Here is a 26,551-nt window from a genome sequence, read left to right as displayed (position 1 = left end):
CCTAGATTTTATCAATAAACAGGTTTTCTTGCCTTCTGCCCTGCTAATGTTGGGAATAAAAGAATCAGAATAGTTTGGGTTGGAAGGGTCCTTTAAACATCATCTAGTTGAACCCCTGTGCAGAAAGCAGTGACATCTTCAACAATCACCTTGCTCAGCCTGACCTTGAATGTTTTAAAGATGGAGCATCCACCACCTCTTGCGTAATCTGCTGCAGTGCTTCACCACCCTCATTGACACAAATTTTGTCTTTACTTTTAGTTGGAATAACCCTCTTTTAGTTTGAAGCCATTACCCATTGTCCTACTACAACAGAACCTGCTAAAAAGTGTGTCCTCATCTTTCTCATAAGCCTCCTCTAGGTACTGAAAGGCTGCTATAAGGTGTCCCTGGAGCCTTCTTTTCTCCAGGCTGAACAACCTCAACTCTTTCAGCCTGTCTCTGTAGGAGCAGTCCATCCTTCTGATTGTCTTTACTGCCCTCATCTGGACCTGATGTTGTTCAGTAGCTATTTGTCAGTGCTTAGTTCTGTACACCATAGATTTTTTTTTTTATAAGCTTATTATGTCTTCTGAAATATTTGTAAAATTTAAGAGGAATGCTCGTCTAAGAAGGATCTGGTGGGTCTTTCTGTTGTGGTTAAACAGTGAAACAAAGCTTCTGTTTGAACTGCAGTCCATAGAGGTTATGTTTATATGTGTTTTTGAGGCTACCTGATTATGTTAAAATGCTTTCTGGAAGAAATTTGTCTAACATAGTGTAATTATCTTTTTGCATGTTAATTATGATTCATGCTCCTTTGAGAAGCATGCTCTCTCAACACTAAGGTTTGAAATTATCTAATGGGAACTCTGGGCTTATTTTTTAGTGCAGAGGATCTCAGGCTTGGAGAAAATTGCCTGCTTTTGTTTTGGCTCAATTGCTTCTCAAAAACCTGGAGCAGGTGTTAGAACACTTTATTTACAAGTCTCTGAAGCATTTATCTAATAAAAGTCTGCTGAGTTACGTCAGGAAGAATTGAAGTGAATTTTTGGAATACCAGTATGATAAAATTCACTGGTCTAATTTAGAATATGAAAAACAACAGAGAAATGAAAGAAGGAAACAATCAATTTTACTCTATGTTTATGCAATTTTTATATTAATTTCTTATGTCAGGTTGCGTTCCTCTCCTTAAGATATAAGCAAAATCCAGAAAGAACCAGCATGTCAATGTAGTACCCACTAAATTTTTAGATGAAAAATTTATTGTTGCCAATATGTTGATTATTGATTTGATCTACTCAGTTTATGATCTTGAAATATATTTCATGAACTAATTATCAATGTAACCCGTAATACAAAATTTTATCATTTTGAATCACAAATTTCCATTTAATATCTTCCATTAAAATTGAATTTTCTCTTGCATGGATTTTGATACTCTAATTTTTCACCCTCTCTCAGTATGAGGTAAATGTATGAAGAGGCCTGTGTCACAGTTTAGGTGGTTTATACAACTTGAAGCAGAGCTCACTATTTCACACTATGCATTTTTTTAAATGGATTAACATACCACCATGGTTTTTGGTAGTGATACCAACACAGAATGTGTAATATCTTCTGTCTGAATTATTGTAAGCCTACATGATTGGTTTTATGGTGGAAAAAGCTTAAGGAATCTTAAATGATCTTTTAAAAAATCTTTATGTCATGGACTTTGATAGCTTGAAAGAGGGTTGCAGCATCTCCAGGATATCTTTTTCTTGGCTGAATCCTAAAGAGCAATTGTATGACCCCTTGCATTTTGCTACAGGGAACTGCACTGCTAAAAGTTGACCCACGTTTGTTATTGTTCTTTGGCAGTTTCACAGTAATCATAAATGACAATTCTCTTCCAGATTGGTAGGGTTTATTTTTCAAGGAACCATGTAGCTCCATCCTTTCCAGCTGTAGATTCTAGATTACTGTCATGAGCAACTGAGAAAAAATCTTAAAGCTTAAAAAAAGAATAATTCAAGAAAAAAACCAGATCCTTGCTTTTGTAAAGTGCAAAATGTCAGCCCCTGAAAATGCTGTTACAGTGAATAATATCATATATACAAAACTGGCATTAAAATATGAGTGTAAATGTTATGTTAGTCATCTAAATTATTCTTCTTGCTCATAAACAGAATCATTAATATCAAAGATGAAGACTAACCTGGCATTTAGCTCTCATTATTTTCTTACTGTAAAGAACAATGGCACAAAGTAAACAAGTTAGTGAAGAGTATTTTGTTCATCAAAATATAAAGCAGAGAAAGGCGAAAAACTAGAACTAGATACAATGGCATAATAACTTGCTACACCTTTTTTTTTTTCCCCTCTGAAATATAAATGTTTTATTTCTTTATCTGAAGAAAACTTTGTGGCTTGGGCATATAATTTATTCTTTATTTTCAGTAAGCTTAACAAGAGTTATTACTACCTTATTTACTTAAATCTACCTGGTACTTGAACTTCTGAATAAAATTGCATTAAATACATCTTAGTTTCAGGGGACAACTTGTAGAAAATAATGCATTTTCAATTTATTCTTGGATACACATGACCTGTTTTAAACTCATGTTCTAATGAGAGGGAATACAGACAATTATGCAATTGTATGCATAAAATAATATGTACAGTTGCACAGGTTATGGTTTATTAAATCACAGTTTTTACCAACAGAGTATTCTGGGTGCACCTAAATGTGCCACATTCACAGAGCCAAACAGAACTGCATATATGCTTGAGATGTGTGAAGTGCCTTAAACTTTGTGTTTATACAAGCTTACTCTATGAGTAATGCATATATATAATTTCCACTTTTGCAAAGACATCACTGAATTATCTGTGTTATCCTTGAATTCTGATTTTACTTTGATGGAATGCAAACCTGCTTTAGTCTTTAGATTTCAAATTCTTTTATAAAAGGGTCATATGACTCTCAAAGGTGCTGAATGGTATTGTTCTCCTTCCTTCTGAGTCACTTTTCCCTTCATTCCTTGTCTTCCGAGGCAGGTAGAAGGAAGACAGGAGAGAAAGAAAAGGATTGGAGAAGAATTTTACAAGGAATAGTTTACAAAAATCAGTTCTGTAGAAGAAAATGTGGCAGAAATCATTACAGTTAATTTAACAGTTGTTAAGCCATCAGTCAGGCTATAATAACTGAGATCTGGGCACAAAGCAGGAACTTCATCATAAAAGATCAGAAAAAATGAAGGAAAACCAAAACCTAAGCACAAAAACAAAAAACAAAGGAAAAACAAACAAACAAAAAAACCAACAACCCCCCCCCAAAAAAACCCCTGCTCTCCCATCAAGACACACTTTGTAAGATAGACCAGACTTTGTGGATTGATCTTTAATGAGAAATTATCCACATAAAGTTTATGAAGATGGATGTTTTCCATAAAGAGCTTCATTGTTTATAAAGCAGAATTTTTCAGATGAAAATACACAGACTGGCTCTCCTGCTGAGCTCATTGCCATGCAAACTGCTCTAATTTTCTAATGTATCCATTCCTTGCTATGCCATTATCCTAACAGGACAAAGTTTCAGCTTTTTTACTATATTGCCCAGTGTGATCTGGAGGACTCCATGATGCATCACTGCCATATCCTTAGTAGGAGAATAAAAGCATTAGTCATGTCCCTGTCTGCCCTATCACCCCTCTGGTTTTTACAACTTTCTGCTTCAGCAGTGTGGTAAACAGAGGCATTACTGGAAATGCCTCTGGCCTTCCTCATTGAGAATAGTCACAAGAGGATTTATTAGCCTTTCTGGTGGTATCTATGAAGTCATCTTAGAGCAGCTGTCCATTACATCTGCTTAGTTATTTTAAAGCTTAACTCCATTGACATATGAATGTCTTGAACTTGTTTTGAATGTCTTGAATGTCTTGAACATGTTTTTACTCAGCTGTGAAGTCAAAATCCTCTCTTCTTAAGAAGAGCTCAGCTTGACTCATGTTCTTGGACTAGTTTCAAGATGCCAGCTCAAGCAATAGATGGTCAGCAAGGACTTTAATTTTTTGTTATTATCTGGAAAATATCAGATCCTGAACACTGAGGTAAAGGCAGTCTTGACTTGAAATTCTTACTGTTTTTATAAGTTGTAACTTCATTCTCTGCCCCATTTCTGTCTTTGCTCCAGTCTTTCAACATGGACATGTGTGTGTCATATTAAAGTCTCCTTGTGTCAGTTAAATGATTGTCATCTTGATTGTCTTGAAAAAAATCCATACTTACTAGTATTCTGTTCAAAAAGTGTACTATAAAATCCTGTTGAACATATACAAAATAATTATGGCTAAGTGGCCTGTTATGTCTCTTGACTGATTTGCATATCCTTGACGAAAGAGTTCATCTAATCTGACCAAGACAGCAGAAGATGGTGACTCTCTCAGAAGATGGGAGTCTCTCACTACCAGCAGCTTTTTTGAAATGCCAAACCTAGTCAGCTGGAGTTGCCATTATCCCTCAAGCATCTTCCTTATGTTGATGGCATAGAGAAATGAGCTGCCTTGGTTATAAATTAATTGTCTAACAACCTTATCTAGAATCACCACATTTAAACATGCTGTTAATATAATTTGCTATGATAAAATTAGTACAGTGCTTTTTTAGTTTTCCCATTCCAATGAGCTGTCCAATACACTGTCTCACATAGACATCCATTCAAAGAATACTATTAAAAAAATTTTTCATTAGTCTGCCTGCCGAGTGGAATTGGAGTCCACAGCATCAGTCTGATCCCTCTATTCACTAGACACAGTATCTCAAAAGATTCAGTGTGCTAAATACCAATATAGCAGTGGGATAGCAATTGTAGCAGTCAAAGCTATGTTCTTGAGACCATTTCCATCACCTGTTTTATGTACAGTCCCTTAAGAGCTGGACAGACATGATGTGGGCAGTATGTATTCAAGTGATCATGTTTTGTTTTAAAACTTGCCTTTAAAAAAACTTGCTGCCACTCGAAGGATTTTGTATTTTGTTGCTTAAAGCTAGAAGTAAAGATTGAAACTAAAGGAAAGGTTGTATTATGAGCAGGGGTGATGGTCTTGTTTTATGCTGGGTTTGGTGGTAGCACAGCATTGCAGAGACTGCAAGGTAGCACAGGCCAAATGAATGTGGAACTTGTTCAGGGCAGTACTTGTGTTCATCACCCTGCCTTGCCATCCAGAGGAAGGAAAGCACAAGTACAACCACATCACTTCAAAGATCTAACCTGAAACTTCCCTACAGCCGTGTGCTGTGCTCTACAAATACACCAGCTGACTAAATGCTTCTTCAGGTGTCTTCATTGTGAGGATGAACTTCAGAGAATATGCTACTTCAAAAAAGTTCTATGGCTTGTAGAATAGATAACTGAAAGGCAGTGTTACTAAGAAAATAGGTAGCCCAGAGGCTTTCTGGCATTAGAAAGCGGATGCAATTAATGCTGTCAGAACATGGGTAGTGTGAAAAAGCAAAGGGATTTAGGGTTAGGGATCTGCAATAGGCTTCCAGCTGGGTTTGAATTAACAAATTTTTAAATACAACTTGTCTAGATGTGAATAATTATATTCATATGACATGTGGTAGAAAGGACAGACTGGACATTAACAGGTCCTCCTACTCCTATTTAATTTACAGGGAGAAGACTGGAATTTTTACAAATAAGGCTCTCCAGTATTTGTGAGGCCCATAAGTAAATATCAGATAACTAACTATCAGAAACACTAACTTTCTTGGTTTTAGAAATCACTCCATCAGTTCATTTTACTATTAAAAGCTATTTTCAAGAAGATAAAAATCAAAAATAGTATTTTAAAGTTATAAAAACCTACTGAATTAAACTTGCTCATAGTTAATCTGAATTACCTTGTGCATAACTTGACATTTTGGACTTCTGTTGCTTTGTTTTTGAAGACTTAAATAATGTATAGGCTTTTCCCTGGCCCAGACATCAGGTTTGCTTTGATAGTAGTTAGACAAACAAGGAAAAAAGTGTTTTTTTTCTTTTTAAGATTTAGATGTACATTATTTTAGAAGGAAATTAACCCTGCTTTAAGTCAGGTGCAATTTACATAACCTCATTATGCCAGTCAAGGGGAACTAGAAAATAAATTTTTGTGAGCAGGGCTGATACAGTCCAGACCTCCTCACAGATAAGAATGAAATGAAAGATTTAAACACTCAAAATGGTAATGTAAATTTAATCTTTAAATAATTAGATTTCCATCTGTCTCCAGTCCCAAATAATAAATGTAAAAACTTTTCAAGGACTTTGTTTTAATTTTTGACTTGATTCCATCCCTCTTAAGAACTGTTTAGATTAATTCCTCCTTTAATAACTGCTGAAAGTTTCCTTAACTTGTGCAGACCTGCTGTACAATTACTGGGCCCGATTAGCCCTTCTCCTCTTCCCTTCATAAGGAAGTGCTTGTGGTAAGGTGACAAAAAACTTGCCAGCATGGCATGGGAATGACCTGAGCACTGCTCAAGATTGAGCCAAACCTCCATAGTGCACAGATCTTGCAAGAAGCAGTGGTACAGATACAGCAGCTGTGAGGGGTAAAAGAAATGGGAAGGTAGTTTCAGGGGATGAGTGCAGGAGTCCACACTATACTCTAGGGCTAGATTTCTTCAGTAGTCCTTCATCTGCAGTTTAGTCTGGAGGGATTTTTTTTTTTCACATGCAGCCCAACATGGCACTGATGTCTTCTTCTTTCCTCATCAAGTAGCTGTGCAAACAGCTTAAAGTATGCCTGATTACTTAAAACTAATCACAGAGCCTGTCATGGGCAAAGATTATATACCCAACCATACATGAACCATCTGTTTCAAATGTGTATGTAAAACATACTTCATATTCCTTCACAGATTGTGTCATTGAAATGTTGCATTTGTAGAAAAAGTGACATGAAGTACAATTTCTCTCACTGATAGCTGCTCTTTTTTCCCACCATTAGACTGTAGTCATTCTAGTGTTTCTTCACTCTCTGGTGATCCCAGGCTTTGAAAAAACATTTGAACGTAAGGATTGTGTGCAGATGCTTTATTGATTTAATTTCTCATGTTGGCTTAGTTTTCATACCTCTGAGTTTCATTTCATGGAACGAGTAGTAAAGAATTAGTAATCTTTTTGGTGCTGTGACATAAGCCCATCAAGAGGTAAAAAGGATTACTTGAATTCTAAAAGCTAGAAGATTATTTTCATGCAGAAGCACTGTCTCAGATGCCATCCCATTAAAAGCAAAAATGCACAGTGGTGACCAATGTTTCAAAGAAGCCTATGTATGAAATATACTGGCTATGAAGGACCTTGGATAAAAGTGAAGTGTCAGCAGGTACTTGCTGTATTTATTTATTTTTGCTTGTACTATTAATTTTCAAACTAACACGACAAAAATGTCTATGAAAGGTGAGCTAGAAATAATTTTAATTATGGGCTTTACGTGTGACTAAATTTGATTTGCTAGTACAAAAGCTTGGGGTAACAGCCTTTATATCTTTGTGTTATTTGTACTCTTGCTCAACAGCCATTCTTCCCCCACATCTGGTGCATGATCTTGTGGAACTCTTCTACTTACAGTGTTTTGTCCCTAGTTGATAGTGGTGCTCACAGTGGGATAGGTTTGCATAATAAAAGCTAATTTCCTTATCAGTTAAAGGAAGGTCTTAACATTAAGAATGGCTTTTACTGAACCCTCTCCCCATAACACTATACTTTGTGGGTGATTTTGAAGAATCACAAAGCCTTGGATGTAAATTTGCATTCTGTGCAGCTTTGCTGCCAGTAGGTTGTGAGGCCAGACAGAAATGTTTTTTAGAAATGTTTTAACAGCATTAAAATGTTTTCTTAGTGAAAGTATTGAGCCACTGAATTTGCAACTTGTATCAACAACCTTAAAAGCAAAATGACACACACTAAATGTGGTTTATGTCACTCCTGCTGCTGGGAAATGTGATCAGCTCTGTAGAGATGCAGCTTGCACTTTGTTCTTCTCATGCTCATCAGTTTAACACATCTGAGCTCTTCTAGAAAAGCTGATTGTCTTGAAACCTTTTAAAAGATATTTCAATTTTCTTGCTGTTCTGTCAGTACACTCAACATAGGTTAGCTTTGTGCTCTTCGTCACTCAGCATAATTTAAATGCACTTCACTCCATTTTGAATCACCATGGTTGTTTGATTGCATGAAATAAAACCAACATTCTTTCCCATCAGACATTTACAGTAGATGAAAAAATGAAAACTCAAATGTTGAAAGCTGCTTCCTCAAACAGTGACAAAAAGTAGTCATGAGCAAATGAGAGCTGAAACACTTCAGTCATATTTAGTTCCACAAATAAGGTTTTGCTTTTGGTCAAACTTCCTGTATTTTGTGAGCTTGCCTGTGTTCAACAGGGTGCTATGAACAGCAGCAACAGTTACTTTAATTTTGTAATCATGTGGCAAAGCAGTAAAATATCTGCAATGTATTTCATGGACAAGGATTCCAAACTTTCTAACTTATTTCAACAGGCAAGCAGCCCTACGACAGGAACAGCTCCCAGAAGTCAGTCACGGTTGTCTGTCTGCCCTTCTACTCAGGACATCTGTAGGTATGTGCAGAGAAAAATATCCTCTAATCTGGCTGATGCTTGTTAGTTGTTGTATTTATTAAATAATATGTAGCTCTTGTTTCTGCTTAGCACTTCATAATTTACATAGCCTTCAGTTTTCTTTTGATCTCTGTTCTGGTTCTCTGTTTTGTTTTACAGTCTCATGTTTTTCTATTAAAATTCATCTTCTCATTTTCATCCATTTTTTGTGATTTCTTTCTCTCTTTCCACCCATCCTTACCATATCCATCCCTTTCCTTTGCTTACTGCTTTGTCTAGACCTACTGCATTGCATGATTTATCAGAAGATGAGCTTGAAAATGCAACCCCTGTCATGGTGCTGACCCCGTCTAATAGGGAGTCTGGTAAGAAACAAGTAAAACGAAGGTTTAGGCGGAAAAAAGAGACTGGAGACAATGGTGAGCATACAGAAAAGCAAGGAAAGGGAAAAGACTGTAAATTACACCCGAAACCAACAAGATCCAGCTGGAATGCATCTGATTCATCATCATCTTCAGATGAGAGTCAGTGGGCTCAGGCTAGGAGGAGAGCAAGAGAAAGAGCCAGAATGCCCAGGAGGGGCAGAAGGAACCATAGATCATGCACTAACCAGGATGAGTCCTCAAACAATAATGCTGTTGAACTTGACACCTTGGGGACGACGGGAAGAAAGAAGCAAGAGGTATCTGACCCTGAGAATCCGACTTCAAATCACCACCGAAGGAGGGTTCCAAGGCTTAAGGAATCACAGTCTTCGGCATCATCTCAGGAAGCAAGGATTTCCTCAAGAAAATGTGAGAAAAGCAAAGGCAAAAGCTGCTACACAGATCGGCAGCCTGTGTCTTTCCTTAGACACAGTAAAGATCCAAAGGAGTGCTTTGCAGAGGCAGGCTCCAGCAGTGATGCTCTGGCAGTCCCTGATAACAGAGCATCTGCTGGAACACGGCCCCGTTTGGCTGATGCTGTTCAGAAGCCTCCGGTGTTGTATGATGACTTGTCTGATGATTTTGAAGTATGCAGGTTAGTCCCTAATAAGAAAGATTTAGCACTCTTAAAAGGAATTTCTCACTGCTGTAGGCTGAGTGCCCTTCTCTTGGCTGCTTTCTGTCACTGTTTCTCAGTAGTAACCTTCTAGGCAGGCTGTAAGAAATAACATGGGAACCTGCTACAGTTAAGTTATCATACTCAACATTGAAGACATCTCTAATTTATGAATATCAATCCTGCATGAGAACCAAATGTTTTTCTTTGCTTGATTTTTCTTCATGATGAAGGCACACTGTGTCCTCTGGCAGAGAATTACTGTGTTTCAGATCTCCAGTCAGAGCTAGAGAATGAGGCAGAGTGCCAGATAGCTCAATACAATGGGATATGGAGTTTTTCATTCTTAGGTGATCAGTTCAAATCCATCTTTGGTCCCTCCTTGTCATTTTTCATAAGTTTATATGAAATGAATATTTGGTTTTGATTCAGTGTCCTCTCGAGCCACCATTACCACAATAATCTGATGAATGGTGCCTGTAGAACACGCTTGTGAGTTTGACATCAGCTGGGCAGAACTTTGCACTGCTGAACACCTCTACACTCTGAACGTATAGGGGCTGTTACTTTGGTACCCATCACAAAGACTGGAACAATAGAAAGGGTGACTGGGGAGAATAAGCATTGAACTTAGCTTTAGGAAAGAAAAATTAACACCAACTATCCTCTTCAGTCCAGAACTTCAGGCTAACAGTCTGATACACTTAGTGTGAAGCACAATATAAGGAGAACATTTTTCCCTGGAAATGAGAGCAAGCTGGCCATTTTCTAGCTAATGTCTGAGTTTCAAGTAGGCATCTGGGTGGACTTGAGTTATTTAATTCAGTGGTAAATGAAAATGCACCATCCCCTAAGTTTAGCAGAAGTGAAACAAGTAGATTTGTTTGGGGTTGTTTTGTTTTGGTTTGCTTTTTGTTTTTTGTTGTTGTTTTTGGTTTTTTTTTCCTCCCCAAACATGGGAACCAAAATTGATTCTCATCTACGAAGTGCAAATGGGGATCAGGCTTGGTTTCTTGATATGATAACCTGAAACTTCTGACTTTTCTTTGCTGCTAAGAAATTTGCATGGAAATAAAAACACGGCACAAATGAGGAAGTTCATGATGTCAAATCATGCAGTTTCACAGTATACTTCAACTTAGTAACATAGTGAAGGCATTTTGCTTTTTCATAGCAGATTTAAGCCATTAATAGTACCACTAGTGCTGTGCACTCCTTGTTATACTTACCAAGTGAGAATGGAGATTTCAGTTGTCTTACCATTTTCTGTCATCATAGTTTAAGTTTCACTTCAGAGTGAAGTTCAGCTGTTTTTGTACATCAGAATGTACAACAGGACCACACCTCTGGCCTGGGACCACTTCCCCTAAGAGAAATGCAGAGAAGCAGCAGCAGTAGTAATGCAAAGAAGCAGCAAGAGTAGTAAATGTTATATATTTTTGAAACACTTGAAGTATGTCTACATGGCATGATCCAGAGATTTGCACAAATAAGTACTTCAACATGTTCAGTTGCCTTGAATTTCTGAACCAACAAGCCTGAATGTATTAAAGATCCAGTGCAGCAGGCACAGTATATATATAAGTGGGGCTATTTAATCATCAATCAGCTATGCAAAACCTAAAATAAATGGTTTCAGTACGAGTCTTTTTACAGGTTAAACTACACCATTTAAAAAAAAAAAAAAAAAAAAAAAAAAGTTAAATTGAAGTCTTAAGTTTTGTATTTGTCTCATCCAGAGTAATCCTGTTGCCTAAACCCCAAACTTAGATTTTGCTTTCAGATGGAAAGTAGACTCCAGATTTTTATCTGTCTTCTCAACCCATTAAATTTTATTGTAAATTTTTGTAATTATTTGGGCACTTTTTGCAAGACTTGGAGATTGTTTCAAGAATGGGCTTTTTCAATGTGCATGCAAACTTTTATGCCAGGCTATTGTTTAGTAGATGAAGGTTGAAAACTTCTGCTAAGTATGTGTTCTTGGGCTATCAGCAGAGATGCTCTTCCAACCAGAGTTAAAAGAGTTGGTGACTTGGCCTGTTGTGCAAAGTTTGCCAAGGCAGTCATAATTCTAAATCAAAAAATGTTTCTGTGCAGATGTGCACATATAAAGTCGCTATTTTTCTGCACGAGATACAGAAAAAGGGGGTTTTGTGGTGTTTATTCTTAGACTGGCATAAACATTGCTGATTGTGATGTAAAAAAATTGTTTTATTGATATGTCTCTTCAAAGTTTTCATCCTACATATTTATGTCTTCTAGCTGATGTGACAAAACTGGCTGAGAGGAATGGCCCTCACCTAGATGGGATTCTATTGAAATAGCAGAGGAATAGGAATCTTGAACATCTTGTACCAGTTATTTTGTCATTAAGTGTTTAGTTAGGCACTTTTTTTCTTTACTTCTTCATGAATTACTGGCAGTGGAAAATATTTCTATGTATACATAAGGCTATTGGCTTTTTCCCCAATGTGCACTTAGCTGCATGAGCAGGAGCATGAGAGGACAAATCATATTCTAGCTAAGCACATCAGTCATGCAGATGAAGTACAGTACTATGGCTTCAGCTAGTCTAAGGCAAGGCTCTTTGGTCACCTCAGGAGACATTTTCCCTTCTAGTGACTATTTCCAAAATGCTGAATTAATGATATGACACCAATTATGATCTTTACAATCTCTTCCCTGAACCTATGTCTTCTCGAATTCATTAGAAGTCAAGGTTTCTACTTCTGGGATTAGGGACAGTTATATAGGTTAGTTCTGACCATGCTGAGTTGTTTTGGCACCTGTTTTTTAGAGATTCACAAGATAGGCTCTCTAAATAATATAGTTGGATCCCCCTTTTCCTCAATTGCCCTGTGTCTGAGTTTCTTCATATATCCTGTATTCTGGAATTTGCCATGGAGCTTGAGGCACAACCTCAGAAATAACTTTTATTGATCTACATCAGGGTAATCTCACTGAAGGGAAAAGCTATGTGTAGGATGTGATAAAGTGAATGAATTGTGAGGATTTAGCCCCAGGGATTTTCATGTAGGAATTACTAAGAAAAGACAAAGGATTAGTTGGCATTGCCAATAGTGTATCATAAGTGCTTTGTCAATAAGACTGTGAGTTAACGTTATGGTATTTTTATTATTTATGATGAGAGAATTGAAAGATATTTACTGTTTCAGTAGTTCTCCTATTGGTGTTACATCTTTTTGTAGCAGTGTGACTACTTATGCTGTTGGTGTAAGTTTTTTTTGTAATGCAGCATTTCAGCAATAACACTGAGCTGTAATTCTGTAAGCTGAAAGAAATCACACAGAAGAGAGAATTTCTCACTATAAAAAAATGCACATCAAAAGTAGAATTTCAATTTTGTTGATCTCCATTAATGACTCTATATGCAGTCAGGTAAAGAAAAGCCCTCAACTGAGGAGTAAATGGAAGAACAAAGGATGTCAGAAGGCTGGGAAGAAGTAGTAAGGGAGATGATTAAGCTGATTCAGGAAATCTGCATAATCTACTTCCACTATAATTTTTTAAAATCAGCTTTAAAAAGCTAGTGTCTTAATTTAAAGTCCATTAAAAAATTTGAAAAAGAATAATATGGGTATTTTAAAAATATAATCATAGGAAGAAACTGTACATTGCACTTGACAAAAGGCAATATGATTATGTAGCTACTGTCTCTGAAATCAAGTCTTGTAACAGGGTAGGTTTTCTCATAATATTATTTAGCAGAACCTGCATCTTGCATGAAAATACCTGAAATGATAATGTAGCAGAGTGCTCACAAAATCATCAGCCTCTTGGGTGTAATAAATCCTCCTGGGCTTGAGGAGAAACAAGAAACATGAACAGAAGCTAGATGTATAGTCTCAAATACTACCACTGAAATATAACACTCATTTTAAATGAGTGAAACCATGAAGCTGGATCCAGTAAATAATTTTAAGCAGTAGTGCAGAATACATAGGCTTGAAGTACAATTGAGAGTCCTCCAAAATCTCCAAAACCTGGAGGATGCTGAACAGCCTGACTAGTGTTTGGCTCAAGAGAGTTTTTAACCTGTTTCTCCTTGGGATGTTAGTACCTTTCTTGGAGTCTCAGGATGATACATCCCTTCATTAGGAGCCAAATCCTTCAGCCTTGCTCTGTATTTTGGCTCCTCACCCCTTCTTTTTAAAAAATTGCGACTGCTGCTTACTTTCTCGTTCAAAGCCTTCATTATGCAAGGTGACTGATAGAAATCTTTTATCAGTAAGAAATTCAGTATGATGGTCTTCACCAGTCTTTGAAGCAGTATGAAATCCTGGTTAATTCTCTGCCTGATGATTCAAAGCCCCATCTGTCACCTCTTTAGCCATCTGGTTACACCGACTCTTTTGGAAGCTCCTCATGATGCAGAAGGGTGCAAAGAAAGCTGAAACAAGGCAAGCTCATCTTTGTAGTGCTTAGGGTCACTTATCTGGGAGAGAACCGAGTCCTAGTTTCTGCTTCTCTCTCTCAAAACCTGTTATTAATTTTACTGCATGTAAGTGAAATGACACCACTTCCTACTAGAAAGTTTGGGTGAGAGGAGACCCTTGGTTCTAAGAGTCCCATTAAATATTTAAATCTTGCATGTATTCTGCAGAGAGTTTAGTTACTTAAAGCTTTGACTTTGATTAGATGGGTGGGAGGAAATCTAAATCCTTTTTTAAGATGCAGTCCCTAGTTCTTTGAACTGTGTTCAGTACAGTAAATCTTGTCTGACATGTATCTTGAGTTGCACTGACAGTCCACCTGAGGGAGGAATTGCTGGTAACTCTTTAGATGGCTAGATATCCTATTTATCACTTATACTGCAAGATTAGTAGAAGGACAAGAAATGTTGACAAAATAAAAGATTTAGTGTGAGTTTGCTAATGGTGTTTGCTCTGGGGTTTTTATGAATTCTGATCATGCTTGCAGGAATCAAGAGGAAGCTTTACCCACACCATTATAGAATTGCACTGGTGTGGTGCAACATTTTGAAAAGGTTTTTTTCTCTAGTCAGATTAAGGTAGCTGACTCTATAACATAATGGAAGGGCAGGAGTGACAGGGAATAGGTATACAAAGTGATTACATTAGGCATGGAGAATTGATGTGCTTTATTCACACTATGTTTAAATGGAGAAGACCAATTTGTCATTTAGATTACTTTTTGATTCAACAGTGGAAAGAAGGGAAATGAGATTAAAAAAAAAAAAAGCCTGCAAAATGAAAGGAAGGGAATCGTGGCATGCTGCAGTGTATTGCTAGGTGAATGTATTTAGTGAATTTAACTACTTTTTCCAAGTGGTAAATTATGCAGGAGCAGGGTTTGTTTCTGGTTCTGAATGAGTTAATTATTTGCTGTCAGTTGGTTGCTTTAATTTGAGGTTCTAATTATCTAAAAGCACTGTAAGCACTTTAGAAATCGGTAGAAAAAGAAAATGAAGTTTTTTGAACAAGCAGTTTTCTTAACATTATCAGATAGTAATGATAGCAATTTTGTGCATCATTTTGCAAACCTGTGGCATTGGTTCCTTTTGGTCCAACTGAGATAACCTAGGAGCTCATGGTATTTCATGCTGAAAGCTAATAATCCTCAAAGCCAAAAATCAAAGCCAATGATTCAGTTGGTCCAGCATTTTCCAGCTATTCTGTTTCTCCCTGACTAAACTGCCTTTAATAATTAGGGAGTTATAGCAATGAGATGTACCTGCTGAGCAGGGTAAGAATTTATCTTTGCATAATCATTATGAGCCCAGGGAAGGTCAAGATTTTAACTGCTGTTTCAATCCTTTCTCACCCAAAATAATATTTAAAAATAAGCCTTATCTTATATGAGCGTATTTGTATGGAGAAGCTATTTTCCCCTTTAGTAGGGAGATCTGTTAAAAGTTCAAAGGCAGTTCTGTTCTACTGGTATACTTCCATCTGCAGGAAAATGACAGAATGGGTATGAGGCATCTGCAGTAGTTTATTATCATGCTCTAATTAATAAGGGCAGTAAGCATGTCACAGTCATAAGGCAGTAGTACCTCCTAATTTTGTCAGTGAAAGAGTCTCCACTAGTGCTTTAGGTCAGAAGGGGAGCCTGCTTTTTAAGTGCATCATCTTTTACCATGGTCTAGACCACAGTGGGGACTGGTCTTGCAGTTGTCCAACTGTCCTCCCCTTGAGTAAAAGTAAACTGAAAGATGCATTCCTGGTTTATCCTCAATCAGCATCAAATCAAAGGAACACCCGCAAGCTAAGTCCCTCATGTAGTTACCAGGTATTTAGCACTAGTTGTTTTTTTCAACAGACTTGCTACACTTTCACTAGAATCCTTGTTAACAGACACAGCTGCCCAGTACCCAGGTGTATTAGAAAACAGTACAGGTTTTGCATAAATGAATTAGGGCATACCAAGTAATTCTTACCCTTATTCACCTTCCTTTGTCAATATCAAGCTATGATCATCAATATCATCATAGATCAGCTGTACGAATACTGTCACAGAGGAGAGCCTGCCAGCTGTGTAAGTAGAGCACTAGGTTTCACAATGCATAGAAGACTCCTGCAGAATAAGTGCATTTCATACTTCATTGCGGCGGCACAGAAATAGGCTCACTCTCTTAATTACTGAAGAGGAAAGTGACTTAGTGAAAGACAGGTTAGGATAACTGCTGTTTTCCAAGGAGATTTGAGATAAGCGGGTAATCTCTTTCATGAGGATAAAATTGTTACCTTGAATGTGAAGGGAAAGCCACAAATCTGATGGAATCTATCCCATTCTCTTCCAATAAGCAACTGAGGTGGTGACTAAGCACCTAGACTGTAATTTTGGTTGCTATGATTTTGCCCAATTAAACCACTGTGAGGGAAACCTGAAAATTTTCCTTGTCAGCTCCTTGCTTCATCCTGATTTTAGTTGGCCTTCTAAACTGAGATTATGAGATTACTAAGAAATAGTTTTCTGTATGGAAAAATCAAGCAAGCCCTTATTTGATGAGAAGTGAAGGAGTCATTGAGGATAGCTTTTGCTGTTTTTCTGAAAATCATCCTAAGTACAAACAGCAAATGAGTGTCTCCAGACATCTTGTTTCATACTTCCCTTTGTGCCTTCTAACTTTTGCAATGAGCAGGACCAGAGGAAATTAAAAAATGGAATTAAAGACTCTGCAATAAAAGACTTAATTCTGAAGGTGCCTTACTTCTGAATGCCTAGTTTAGTAGCATTTCTTCATTTCAGTCCAATACAAAATTTCTGTCATTTATTGATTCTGTGATTGTCAACAGTCTCTTCAGTGAAGTACATGGTAGACCTTAAACTGCTAGCAACTTTACTTATTCCTTTTGCATGGTCACCATGGTGGGAAGTTTAATGTGTCACATACAATGTCTTAGTGAAGCATTGCATTATTCTTAGGTTCTTAGCATCGTTTGAATGTGCCTTGCATGAAGTTAATATTTTGCATAAAAAGAAATACTGAAGAATAATTCTAAAACTTTCTCAGTAAACTGTTTTATATTTTTGTTTTTGCATGCATCTTTAACAGTTTTCTAAACTGAAGTATTCTGTTTCTGAGGATTGGGTTTCATTGTAGGGAACACACAAAAAACCTGCAACAGTTTTTATATGAACTGTCAAAAAATCTTTCAAAAAGACTGATTTTGTTACCAATGTAGCTTTTTATATTTTTTCCTGAATTGTGTTTTTTCCAGATTATTGCACTGTAAGTGAACTTGCTGTTCAAGAACATATTTCAAAGGATTTTTATGGGTTTTGTCTGATACATGCACAATGCTGGCATGAATTTCTGTTTGGTACATCTGTGTGCTGAAGGCTATAGAAACAATTCTGTACTAAAAAAATATATTCTAGGTAGTTAAAATGGTGGCATGTCAAGCAAAAACTTAAGCATAAGAATGACTGCACTGTGAGCTTTCTTTAAAGACATTTTATCTTTAAAAAGAGTTGCACTCAATGTTGTGCACATGATTTACGGTGCAAAAGCCTTTGGAGCCTGGTGTTCCTAACTTCCACAAGACAAGTAAGATGCTATTCATAGGCAGGAATCTTTAAGCACTAAGATGTCAAACCTAGACACAAACACACACACAAAACCCTGACAAAAAAAAAACAACACACAAAACAAAACAAAAAAACCCCAACTCAATTTATGACTATAAAGGCTTTCTAGCTAAAAGAATTTGGTCAAATAGCCAACTTCCCTCCCTTCTGTTTCCAGATATTAAAAAATATTGCTCTATAATGGATGCTATTTATCTACAAAAAGACTAGAAAGTCGAGAAAAGATGAGTATGTAAATTCTATAGACTCTATAGGTATGATTAACCAGCTGAAATTGCTGCTATTAACCATGATCATTACTGTGTATGTATTACATTGTGTATGAAGCAGTATGAATTTCACAATATATATATTTTTAAAATTTATAGTTATGATCAAGATTTTTTGTTGTTATTCAATCAATTTCTAAAGTATGTAAGCAAATTTTATTCTCAGGATAAGATAATTCCTGTCAAGACAGTCTGATGGGTGAAAATTTTGAACAGTTGATCATGTAGAAATGAGAAACTAGAATGGAAGTGGTTTAGATACCACTCAGATAAGTCTGTAGTTTGTATCCCTAACTCAGTTTTGTTTGCATAATATATTTTTTCAAAATTATTGTTTACAATTTTATTTGGTATAATTTTGACAATCAAGACGTACCTTGTAGATAAATATAGCAAAGGGCAAGGATGCACAAAATTCTGATTCAGTACTCTTGATGAAGCAGGATGTTACAAGTTATGTGGCCAAAGTCTTTAAAAGATATTTAAGCAGTTACCAAACAGTTGTGTTTCAATAGTTGTCAGGCACCCATGTCTTTAAAGACTGTGATTGTGAGCTTAGGTAGCACAAATTTCTTTTAAGTGCATTTGTTCTGGCAAAACAAATAATGAAGAGCTAAATTGCACCAAAGAGCATTCAAGCTAATGAAGATCATGCCTTTGGTTATTTTTCTGTCCTTTAATTCCATCAAAGTTTGGTTTTATTCTCATTACATATTTCATGGCTAGAAAGCTAGAAGAGGCCATTAGATTATTTTGATCTTTTTTATTTGGAGCTTCTTAATGTCACTGTTATTTACATGTTAAGCTTACAGCTTCTGTACAATGAAAACAGAAATAGTGTATAATTCATACAGTGTTTTTCTGTAAAAGTGTTTCTACTGAAGCATACTTATTTTAATTCAAAATTTGCAATGTCACTTTATTTGAAGATCCTAGTAGAGTTTTAAGCTTGTATTTTTGCTCTTAAAATAATTGTAAACCATTCTGCAGAAGCAGAAAAAAGGCTCTTGGGTACCAGCTTTGTTTTCTAATTTCTAAATAGCTTAAATGTTAATCCTGTAAAATTGCTTATGTATAGCTTGCATTTAATAGAACAAAGAATACTAGTTTTCCTTTGGGAAACAGATTTAATTTAAAAAGAAAATAATGCTTTTTATGTAACTCTCAGCTGGGAATGCATTTGTTAGGAAAACAGCTATTTGGTGCTTTGAAAATTTAGTTCTGCTTAAGCTATAGGTTCCATAAGAAGTCAGCACAAAGACAATTTCCATGTAAGAACTAAGCCACTGATGAATTTAGCTTGGCTGGCTCAGAAAATGGAAGGCTGTAAATTGGATTCTTGCAAAATGTGTCTCACAAAAAATGAATATGTGCAAGGTAGCAGCTGTGGATATTTTAGTTTCCCTGATACTCCCATGGGGCAGAAGATGCTGATAAGTGTACAAACACCACTGCAGACACTGAAAATCTGCCTTTTGTGTACTAGGTTTCCAGAGCTTTGTTTTTCTGGCCATTTTGTTTTGTGGTTGGTTGGTTGGTTGGTTCATTGGGTTGTTTTTGAGTTTGTTGGGTTTTTGGGGTTTTTATTGGGTTTTTTTGCTGTATTTCTAGCAAAGCAGCTTTGTTCTGCTTCGCCATTGTTGTAGATTCATTTTCTCTTAGCTATAGGCTATGCCACAGAGGAAAAGTGAAGCTGCTGGCTTTGATCCATAGTTTCTTCACTTAGACATTGAAAACTCCTCCTGAGCTTGCTTGTAGACTTGGCAGCCTCAGTACTGGGCTGTAGCCACTTTTATACAAAGTCCCTTTTTCAGACTGCCTCCTGACAGGAGCTGGGTGCTCCTGTACCCTTCTTCCCTAACCTGGATGGTAGGAAGACAACCTCACCATAGGACATCCCCAGGCTTTTTACCACCCCAGGAGCAGTGTGGTACAGTTTACTGCACAAAGGGACAAGTTATTCCTCAGACGTGTCAAGCCTCCTCTGCACATATGCATCCTGTGCCTTTCCTAGGAACTAACTTCTAAGCTCTAAATTTCATTTGCATGACACCAGGATCTGTGCTGTTGCTACTTCTCTATTTTGAAATAACATTTCTCAGGCTTAAACCTTTTTTTTTTGGTTGGTTGGTTTTTTGTTTGTTTTTTTTGTCTTTTTTTTCCCCAGTTCGGTTTGACTCTTAGGAGATTCATTAGGGCTTGGGTGCTTTATTGTGTTTTTTTCTGGGGTGGGCACAGGAGGGAGTTACTCTTCAATGAGATTGACCTCCTTCACTTCAGATGTCCAGTTAAGCATTGTGCACACTGAAGAGCTTTCTCTGCCCACACAATGACACTTGCCAATAAAGCTGTCACTGGTTTCAATGTGTGAATGTTTTCCTGATATGATCAGGAGGCTTTTTTGAAGAGGGGAGGGATCACCGAGACATTTGGACATATGTCACTGAAGAAAACTCTCAGATTGTGATGTTAGGACACTGACCATTTTATGCAAAACCACAGCATGAAAAGCTCTATATCCCATTACAAGGTAACAACAGCTCTGGGACTGACCCCTACCTTGGGATCTGTTTACAGCTGTACTTTTGTATTTCCCAGATCATGCAGCTCTGCTTCAAGGAACAGTGAAGAAGGAAAGGGAGGAAGGACAATGTTTTTTTAACATCTACCTCCTAAAAAGTGTGTGTGTGTATGCACTGTGCCATACACATTACTTCAGAGTACTCAAAACTGTTCTTAGATCTTTTTAACTGTGTAACTGTAGAGGTATCCCAGAAACTTTTTGTACTTTTCATAGTGGATATTTTTCGTTTATATTCTGCTAACTTTGGGTATTTTATTGGCATTACTAACAGACCAAGAACTATTGAGCTCTTAGAAAGAGCACTGGTATTTGTCTTAAAGATTTTGCCATACATAAAAGGAAAAAACAGTGTTATTTGTATTGATTCACTGTCAGACCATGCAGTGAATTTTAAGAGAAATAACTAAGTGAAGAGAAATTGCTAAGTGCCAGAAGGGAACAAGGAATATGTTACTGTCCCTCAATCCAAAATTTCCTATACTTGGCATCTTACGAATGCCAAGTCTGAAAGGAAAAAAAAAAAAAAAAAAGCAGTGTAAATAAACTAGTGCCTTTGCATTGCTGGTTGGCAAGGTCCCTCACTAGCTCTTGCTGTCCTTCCTGTCAGGATCTGTCACTGTGAGGGAGATGATGAAAGTCCCCTCATCACACCATGTCGCTGCACAGGGACCCTGCGCTTTGTCCATCAGGCCTGCCTGCACCAGTGGATTAAGAGCTCGGACACGCGCTGCTGTGAACTCTGCAAGTACGACTTTATCATGGAGACCAAGCTCAAACCTCTCCGGAAGGTATGGGGCTCTTGAATTTAATCACACTCAAGCATCAAACAGCCAGAACAGCTGCCCAAAATACTGGCACAGTTAAAGAAAGATCTGCCTGTCCAAAGTGGCTTTGTATTTGCCGTTAAATCAGCCCCAGTGATTTCATTTCTACGTTCATGTTAGTAAATTTATGTTGACTAAAGGCTCTCTTTCACCACAAATGCAATATAAATGCATGATAAATGGCTTTTTGTATTTAGAATTTTTATCTGCAGCTTTTTGCTATTGCCTGATCTGCTTACTTTTAAGCCACAAAGAATACTTAATCATCATGTTTTCTTCCTGAACAACACAGGCCAGTTCACCCAGTAATTTCTACATTGAGCTCGTAACTTCTGGTTGAGAACGATGCCTGTACCAGTGTGGAGACAGCAATTATGAAGTAACCCAGTCAATGAATTTAGCTGCATCTGTTCTAACTGTTACACTTCGGGGCAAATTAATCGCTCATACGTTAGGATTAGTTAATGGAATTCAAACTACAGGGCAATCTTGCATCCTAAAAGGCTAAATATAAGTTGTTATATAGCTTATATAACTAAATATAAGTTATCTGCACTCATCTCTTTTCCAGGATAAATCAATTTAATGGTACATGAGTTATCAACATAGACAAGGTGAAGTTTGTTAAACACATGTGGGCTTTTTTTTCTTTGGAGTTAATCTTTTCTCCTCTCATTTTTTTCTGCTCTCATCTTTTGTTGCATCTTTGAAGTCTGTCAATCCAGAACAGGGCAAGTTTTGATTTAAAATGAATTTCAGCGTGAGAGTCATTGAAAGTCATGTAGAAACTATTAGTCTTTAACTGACGTGCATAGTAGTGCACGTTTTTGTTTTCAAAACACGTGCACAAGCACGTAGGTGTTTTCATGACAAAGAAACATTCTGGCTTTGTCAGCTTTGCACAGGCAGAAGTTCAAAGAAAGGAGAGCAAATGAAATTCCTACTGATTTCCTATCCAGAGAAATTATCTAGTAAGTCCCTAGTGATGAACCACTTCCGAAGAGAGAATTGGGATAGATTTGACATGCAAAGCTTGTGACAGGATGGGACACACTTCTTAAGTGCCAGCTAGATCTTGCCAGGCACACTGGAAAGTAAAATAGATAGAAATAAAAAACTGATGGCTAAAACCTAGATTACATGGATTTAGTTTTTAGTAATTGCAGATAAATTTTACCTAATATGACAGGACGAAGATAATTGTATAAAATCCCCTGCCTCTAGCATACCTTTAGGGGTTGTTTTCCAGATATGTGTTTCTGTTTTCAACACAAATTGCTTCACCCTGCCATCTAACAAAACACACTTACAACAGCCACTTTTCCCTAGATAATATACAGATGTCAGTATTTTTAACAAAAGCCTCTTCCTGATCATGTGAGATAATAGGGCATCATTTAAAAACTGGAAATAAATTTATGGCATCTAAGAAGAAAAGCAGTCAAAAATGTGCATAGCTGATGATATCAGAGGTAGGCACTTAACCTGCATGTGTCTCATCAGTTCTGCCCCACCTTTCTTTTTTTTTTTTTTTTTTATTAACATAAATAATAGGAATACTGAAAGGTTTAGAATGAAAATGTAATTCATGCAAGTCTGTAGCTTCTTAATCAAATGGTAACCTCCTTATTCGTCTTATCTTTGGTTGTCAGGTGGGGTTTTGATTTCTGACATAGCGAGAATAAACCCCTTTTTTCAGACAGGGTATTTTTATTTCTTCTCAGAAGCAGTACTACAATATGGTTTATCTACCTGACAGTAAATGCTGGCAGCATTATCCCCTTCAAATGCATTGCTAGCAAATCTTTGGACCCAGCATTTAATTTAGAGCCTTTCTTAAAATTTACAGCCATTTCAGAACCCAAAACATGGAAACACTTTTTGAAGTTTATGACTTTACAGCCAGTTATCGTTTTTGCACTTACAGCATTCAGCTGTGCAGCCCTTCATGTGTTATATTAAGCTAAATATATCACGCCTAATAAGTGCATGCTCTTATTGTTGATACCATCCACAAATTTATGGAACACAATTTATGAAAAGCTGTGTTGTAAACCATATATTTTGAGAGCTGTAGCAAAGACAAGGAAAGGAAAGAAAATGTTGTCATCAAGTGACCTTTCAGGTAAATAAAGCTGACTTGTAACTTTTCACCTAGACATTTTTTATAAAAATCACTGAGAGTACTGTTTTGTCAAAACCTCTGTTTTACAAAAGTGGAAAATTCCAATGAAACTGTCAAATTTCTTGCATGTTATTACAGAGCCCAGATCTTTAGCTGTGGGTCATTCCCTTGTAGTCCAGGTTTTAGGAAGATGGCATGAAGACTGATTACCAGAGATCAAAGTGCTGTGGAATAGGCAGCTCAGAAAGCTGAAGCTCTCCACAATCCTCTCTCTTTGTTGTATGATCTGAAAATCACTACAGAGACTCTAGGACTTCCAGACCTCCGTGAGAGCTTTAGATTTTGCTAAGGCTGGGCTATATTCTAGACCCTGAAAATGATGCAGTTCTTGTCAGCTATGCTGTATGATGAGTTAAAACAGCCAAATTGACTAAAAAACCCAAGAGATTCTGAAAACAGATTTCATTTCAGTGTTACCTACAAATGAAAGGATCACATTTCTCAACCAGTTTTGCTTTTAAATCCTACTTTAGCTATGATGTTAAATTCTGTGGTTTGATTATTGATTGCATTGCTTCATTATGGTGAATTTTATAATAATACCTTTGTAACATTCCAACTGTGGGTCTCCTGAAGGGAAATTACAGCCCACAGAATTTAAATGCTGGTATCTATACTCATGTTCTTGCAGTGCCACTGAAGCAGAATTTAAATATATAACAAACTATTTTCTAAACTGGTGATTTGCTATTTTTATTCACACCTCAGTCTTTCATGTACCCTTAAAGTTTTCTAACAGTTTTTAATCAAATCTAGGTTTTTATAGCAAAATGATGTTTGAATCAGCTGTCATACAGCTCTTAGCACCCACAAGTGACAATGTGTAGCATATGAAGTTTACTTAAATCAAGATATCTCTTAATTAAATCAACAGGCTTGTGCCAATTTGTAACAGTTATTTAATTACAGAATCCCTGAAACCCCAGACATCCAATAAAATGTAATTTAATCATTTTAGTGAGTCTTTGTGTTGAAGTAATCCTTTTAAGCATTGATCAACAGACGTTACAAGTATTTCATATATTTGAGCAGGTCTAATTACTTAGCGAAATATAAATTTGGAGATTAAATAGTAAGCATTGTTTAGTGTGTCTGTTTTATTTGTTATGGTCTCTGTCATATCTATCTGAGGTTATAAATAATAGAGTTGCATTTGTAGCTTTACCTTTCAGCATTTGTGGTCCATAATGCAGAATTTCTCACTTGACAAACTGACTTCTTTATCATGGAAGGATATATAAAGTGGCAAAAGACTCATGTGAGTTCCTTATAGAGCTCTCTCAGGCAATAGCTTCATCCTGAGAAAATCACTTCTTCTTTAAAAAGGATGTAATTCCTGTAAAGCAACATTTGCATTTTGTATCTCTTGAATTTGGTGCTGGCAGTGTAGTAGAGACAGGAAGTGAATGAAAAATACCATGAGTATGAAATGGATTAAGGTGTAAAAGGCACTTAAAATGCAGAAATGTCTTCAAATTGAGATTTCTCCACAATGTCTCACTATGCTTCGAAATATTTTTCATATTTAAATTTTGCTGTCCATTTAAGATGTCTGGTATCTGATGAGATGTTTTACTCTGATATATTATCTCAACAGACTATTCTGTGGTTTTGGATATGCCTATTTTAATGCCTGATTTCATTTCACTTTGAAATGAGTTTAAAATAATTTCTCCTTTATGTAAGGCAGAAACAGTATAGTACATTGTTACCATGTAGTTACTCTTGGTCATTAAGGAAGAGGAAATAGATTTTTTGTTTAGGAGGTTGAGGTTGATTTTCTTTCTGATCAAAAGGGCATCTGAATTTCTCAATTTTAAAAATAGAGGATCGGCAGTATTCTTTTCAAATACAGCAGTAAGTTTCTGTTAAATTAAACAGAAGCAAGACCAGTCTTAAAATACTGATAACGAAAGAAACATGATCTTAGTGTTTATTTTAAATGGGTGCATATATCTTCTGTTTACTCTTCTTGTTGCCTGTATTTGTTCATATGATGATTAATAGCACTTCTAAATCTGGTGTGAGGCCCATCTCTCTGGGCTTTACACCTCTGAACTCTGGAATTTCTCCTGTACCCAGCTGCTGTCACCAGAAGAGAAGGAAGGAATGATTTCTCTCCATTTTGTAAATTTGATAAATAACTAGATTGTACTAAGTGATAAAATGTCTATGCCAGCTTTAACGCCCTTACACTATTCAAAGGTTTAAGTCCCAGTTGGATATACATGGTTCAGTACTGTCCATTTACATCCTGGAGTGAAATTGTGGAACTGGTCAACTCAAATTTCCACACAAAGCAGAACCCAGTGCAAGCATATCAGTGCCCCTTTAAACCAGTTAAATCAGTTTGAGGAAGATTTCAACTGTTCAGTCTGATGGTGCTTAACTAACACTTAGTTTTACTATAGTAGAATGAAGATACTGTGTTTACAACAAGACCATCAGATAAGTAGGACCTGTGTAACCAGTTAAAGATACAGGATTGAAGCCAGTTGACAACTTGTGGCAGAGAAATCAGCAATTCCACAGGAGTCACCTACAGAAGCAGCAGAGAAAATCAGAATGCTGCTTTGAAAGCTATGATAGATGAAAGGCAAGTCCAAAGTGAATCTTTAAGTCCCATTTCTGTCTCAGACCTCATGTTTCACTCTGTTACCAGAGGCACATTTCCTTCTTCTCTCTCTGCTGGAGACAAAACAGTCGTCACCTACACTACTCTAAATGCAGTTGTTAGCGGCCCTATCTAATGTGAGAGCCAGATTTAGCTCCCTTCTTTGTGCTCTACGCAGTCCAATAAAAAGAGTAAATCTTAAAAAAATACGACTACCTGAAGGATTTCATTCAGACATCAGCCATGAGTCCTTCGTGGGTACATCTGTTTTGTTTTGTTTTTAGCATGCATGATATTAGGCAGTGATAGAAAAATATGCTAATGATGTAGATTTATTTGTGGTTCAGTGCTAGCTGGGTCA

General features: G+C 36.8%; 1 protein-coding gene across 7 annotated transcripts in view; it reads left to right on the top strand.

Annotated features, from left to right (window-relative positions):
• Window positions 1-26,551, top strand: part of MARCHF1 (membrane associated ring-CH-type finger 1) — a 211,675-nt gene that overhangs the window by 164,113 nt on the left and 21,011 nt on the right. For 5 of the 7 annotated variants that reach the window (XM_071743105.1, XM_071743101.1, XM_071743104.1 and 2 more), the window contains 3 exons: window positions 8,518-8,597; window positions 8,877-9,617; window positions 21,175-21,355. In XM_071743105.1, coding sequence (XP_071599206.1) covers window positions 8,932-9,617; window positions 21,175-21,355 — 867 coding nt within the window. In that variant the 5' untranslated portion in view covers window positions 8,518-8,597; window positions 8,877-8,931. The remainder of the gene's footprint in view (window positions 1-8,517; window positions 8,598-8,876; window positions 9,618-21,174; window positions 21,356-26,551) is intronic. The other 2 variants (XM_071743107.1, XM_071743106.1) reach the window with 1 other exon arrangement.

This window comes from Heliangelus exortis, chromosome 4, assembly GCF_036169615.1.
Source record: "Heliangelus exortis chromosome 4, bHelExo1.hap1, whole genome shotgun sequence".
Taxonomy (NCBI): Eukaryota; Metazoa; Chordata; class Aves; order Apodiformes; family Trochilidae; genus Heliangelus; species Heliangelus exortis.
The sequence above is the reverse complement of the archived record's forward strand: the minus strand, read 5'-3'. Positions and strand labels throughout refer to the sequence as shown.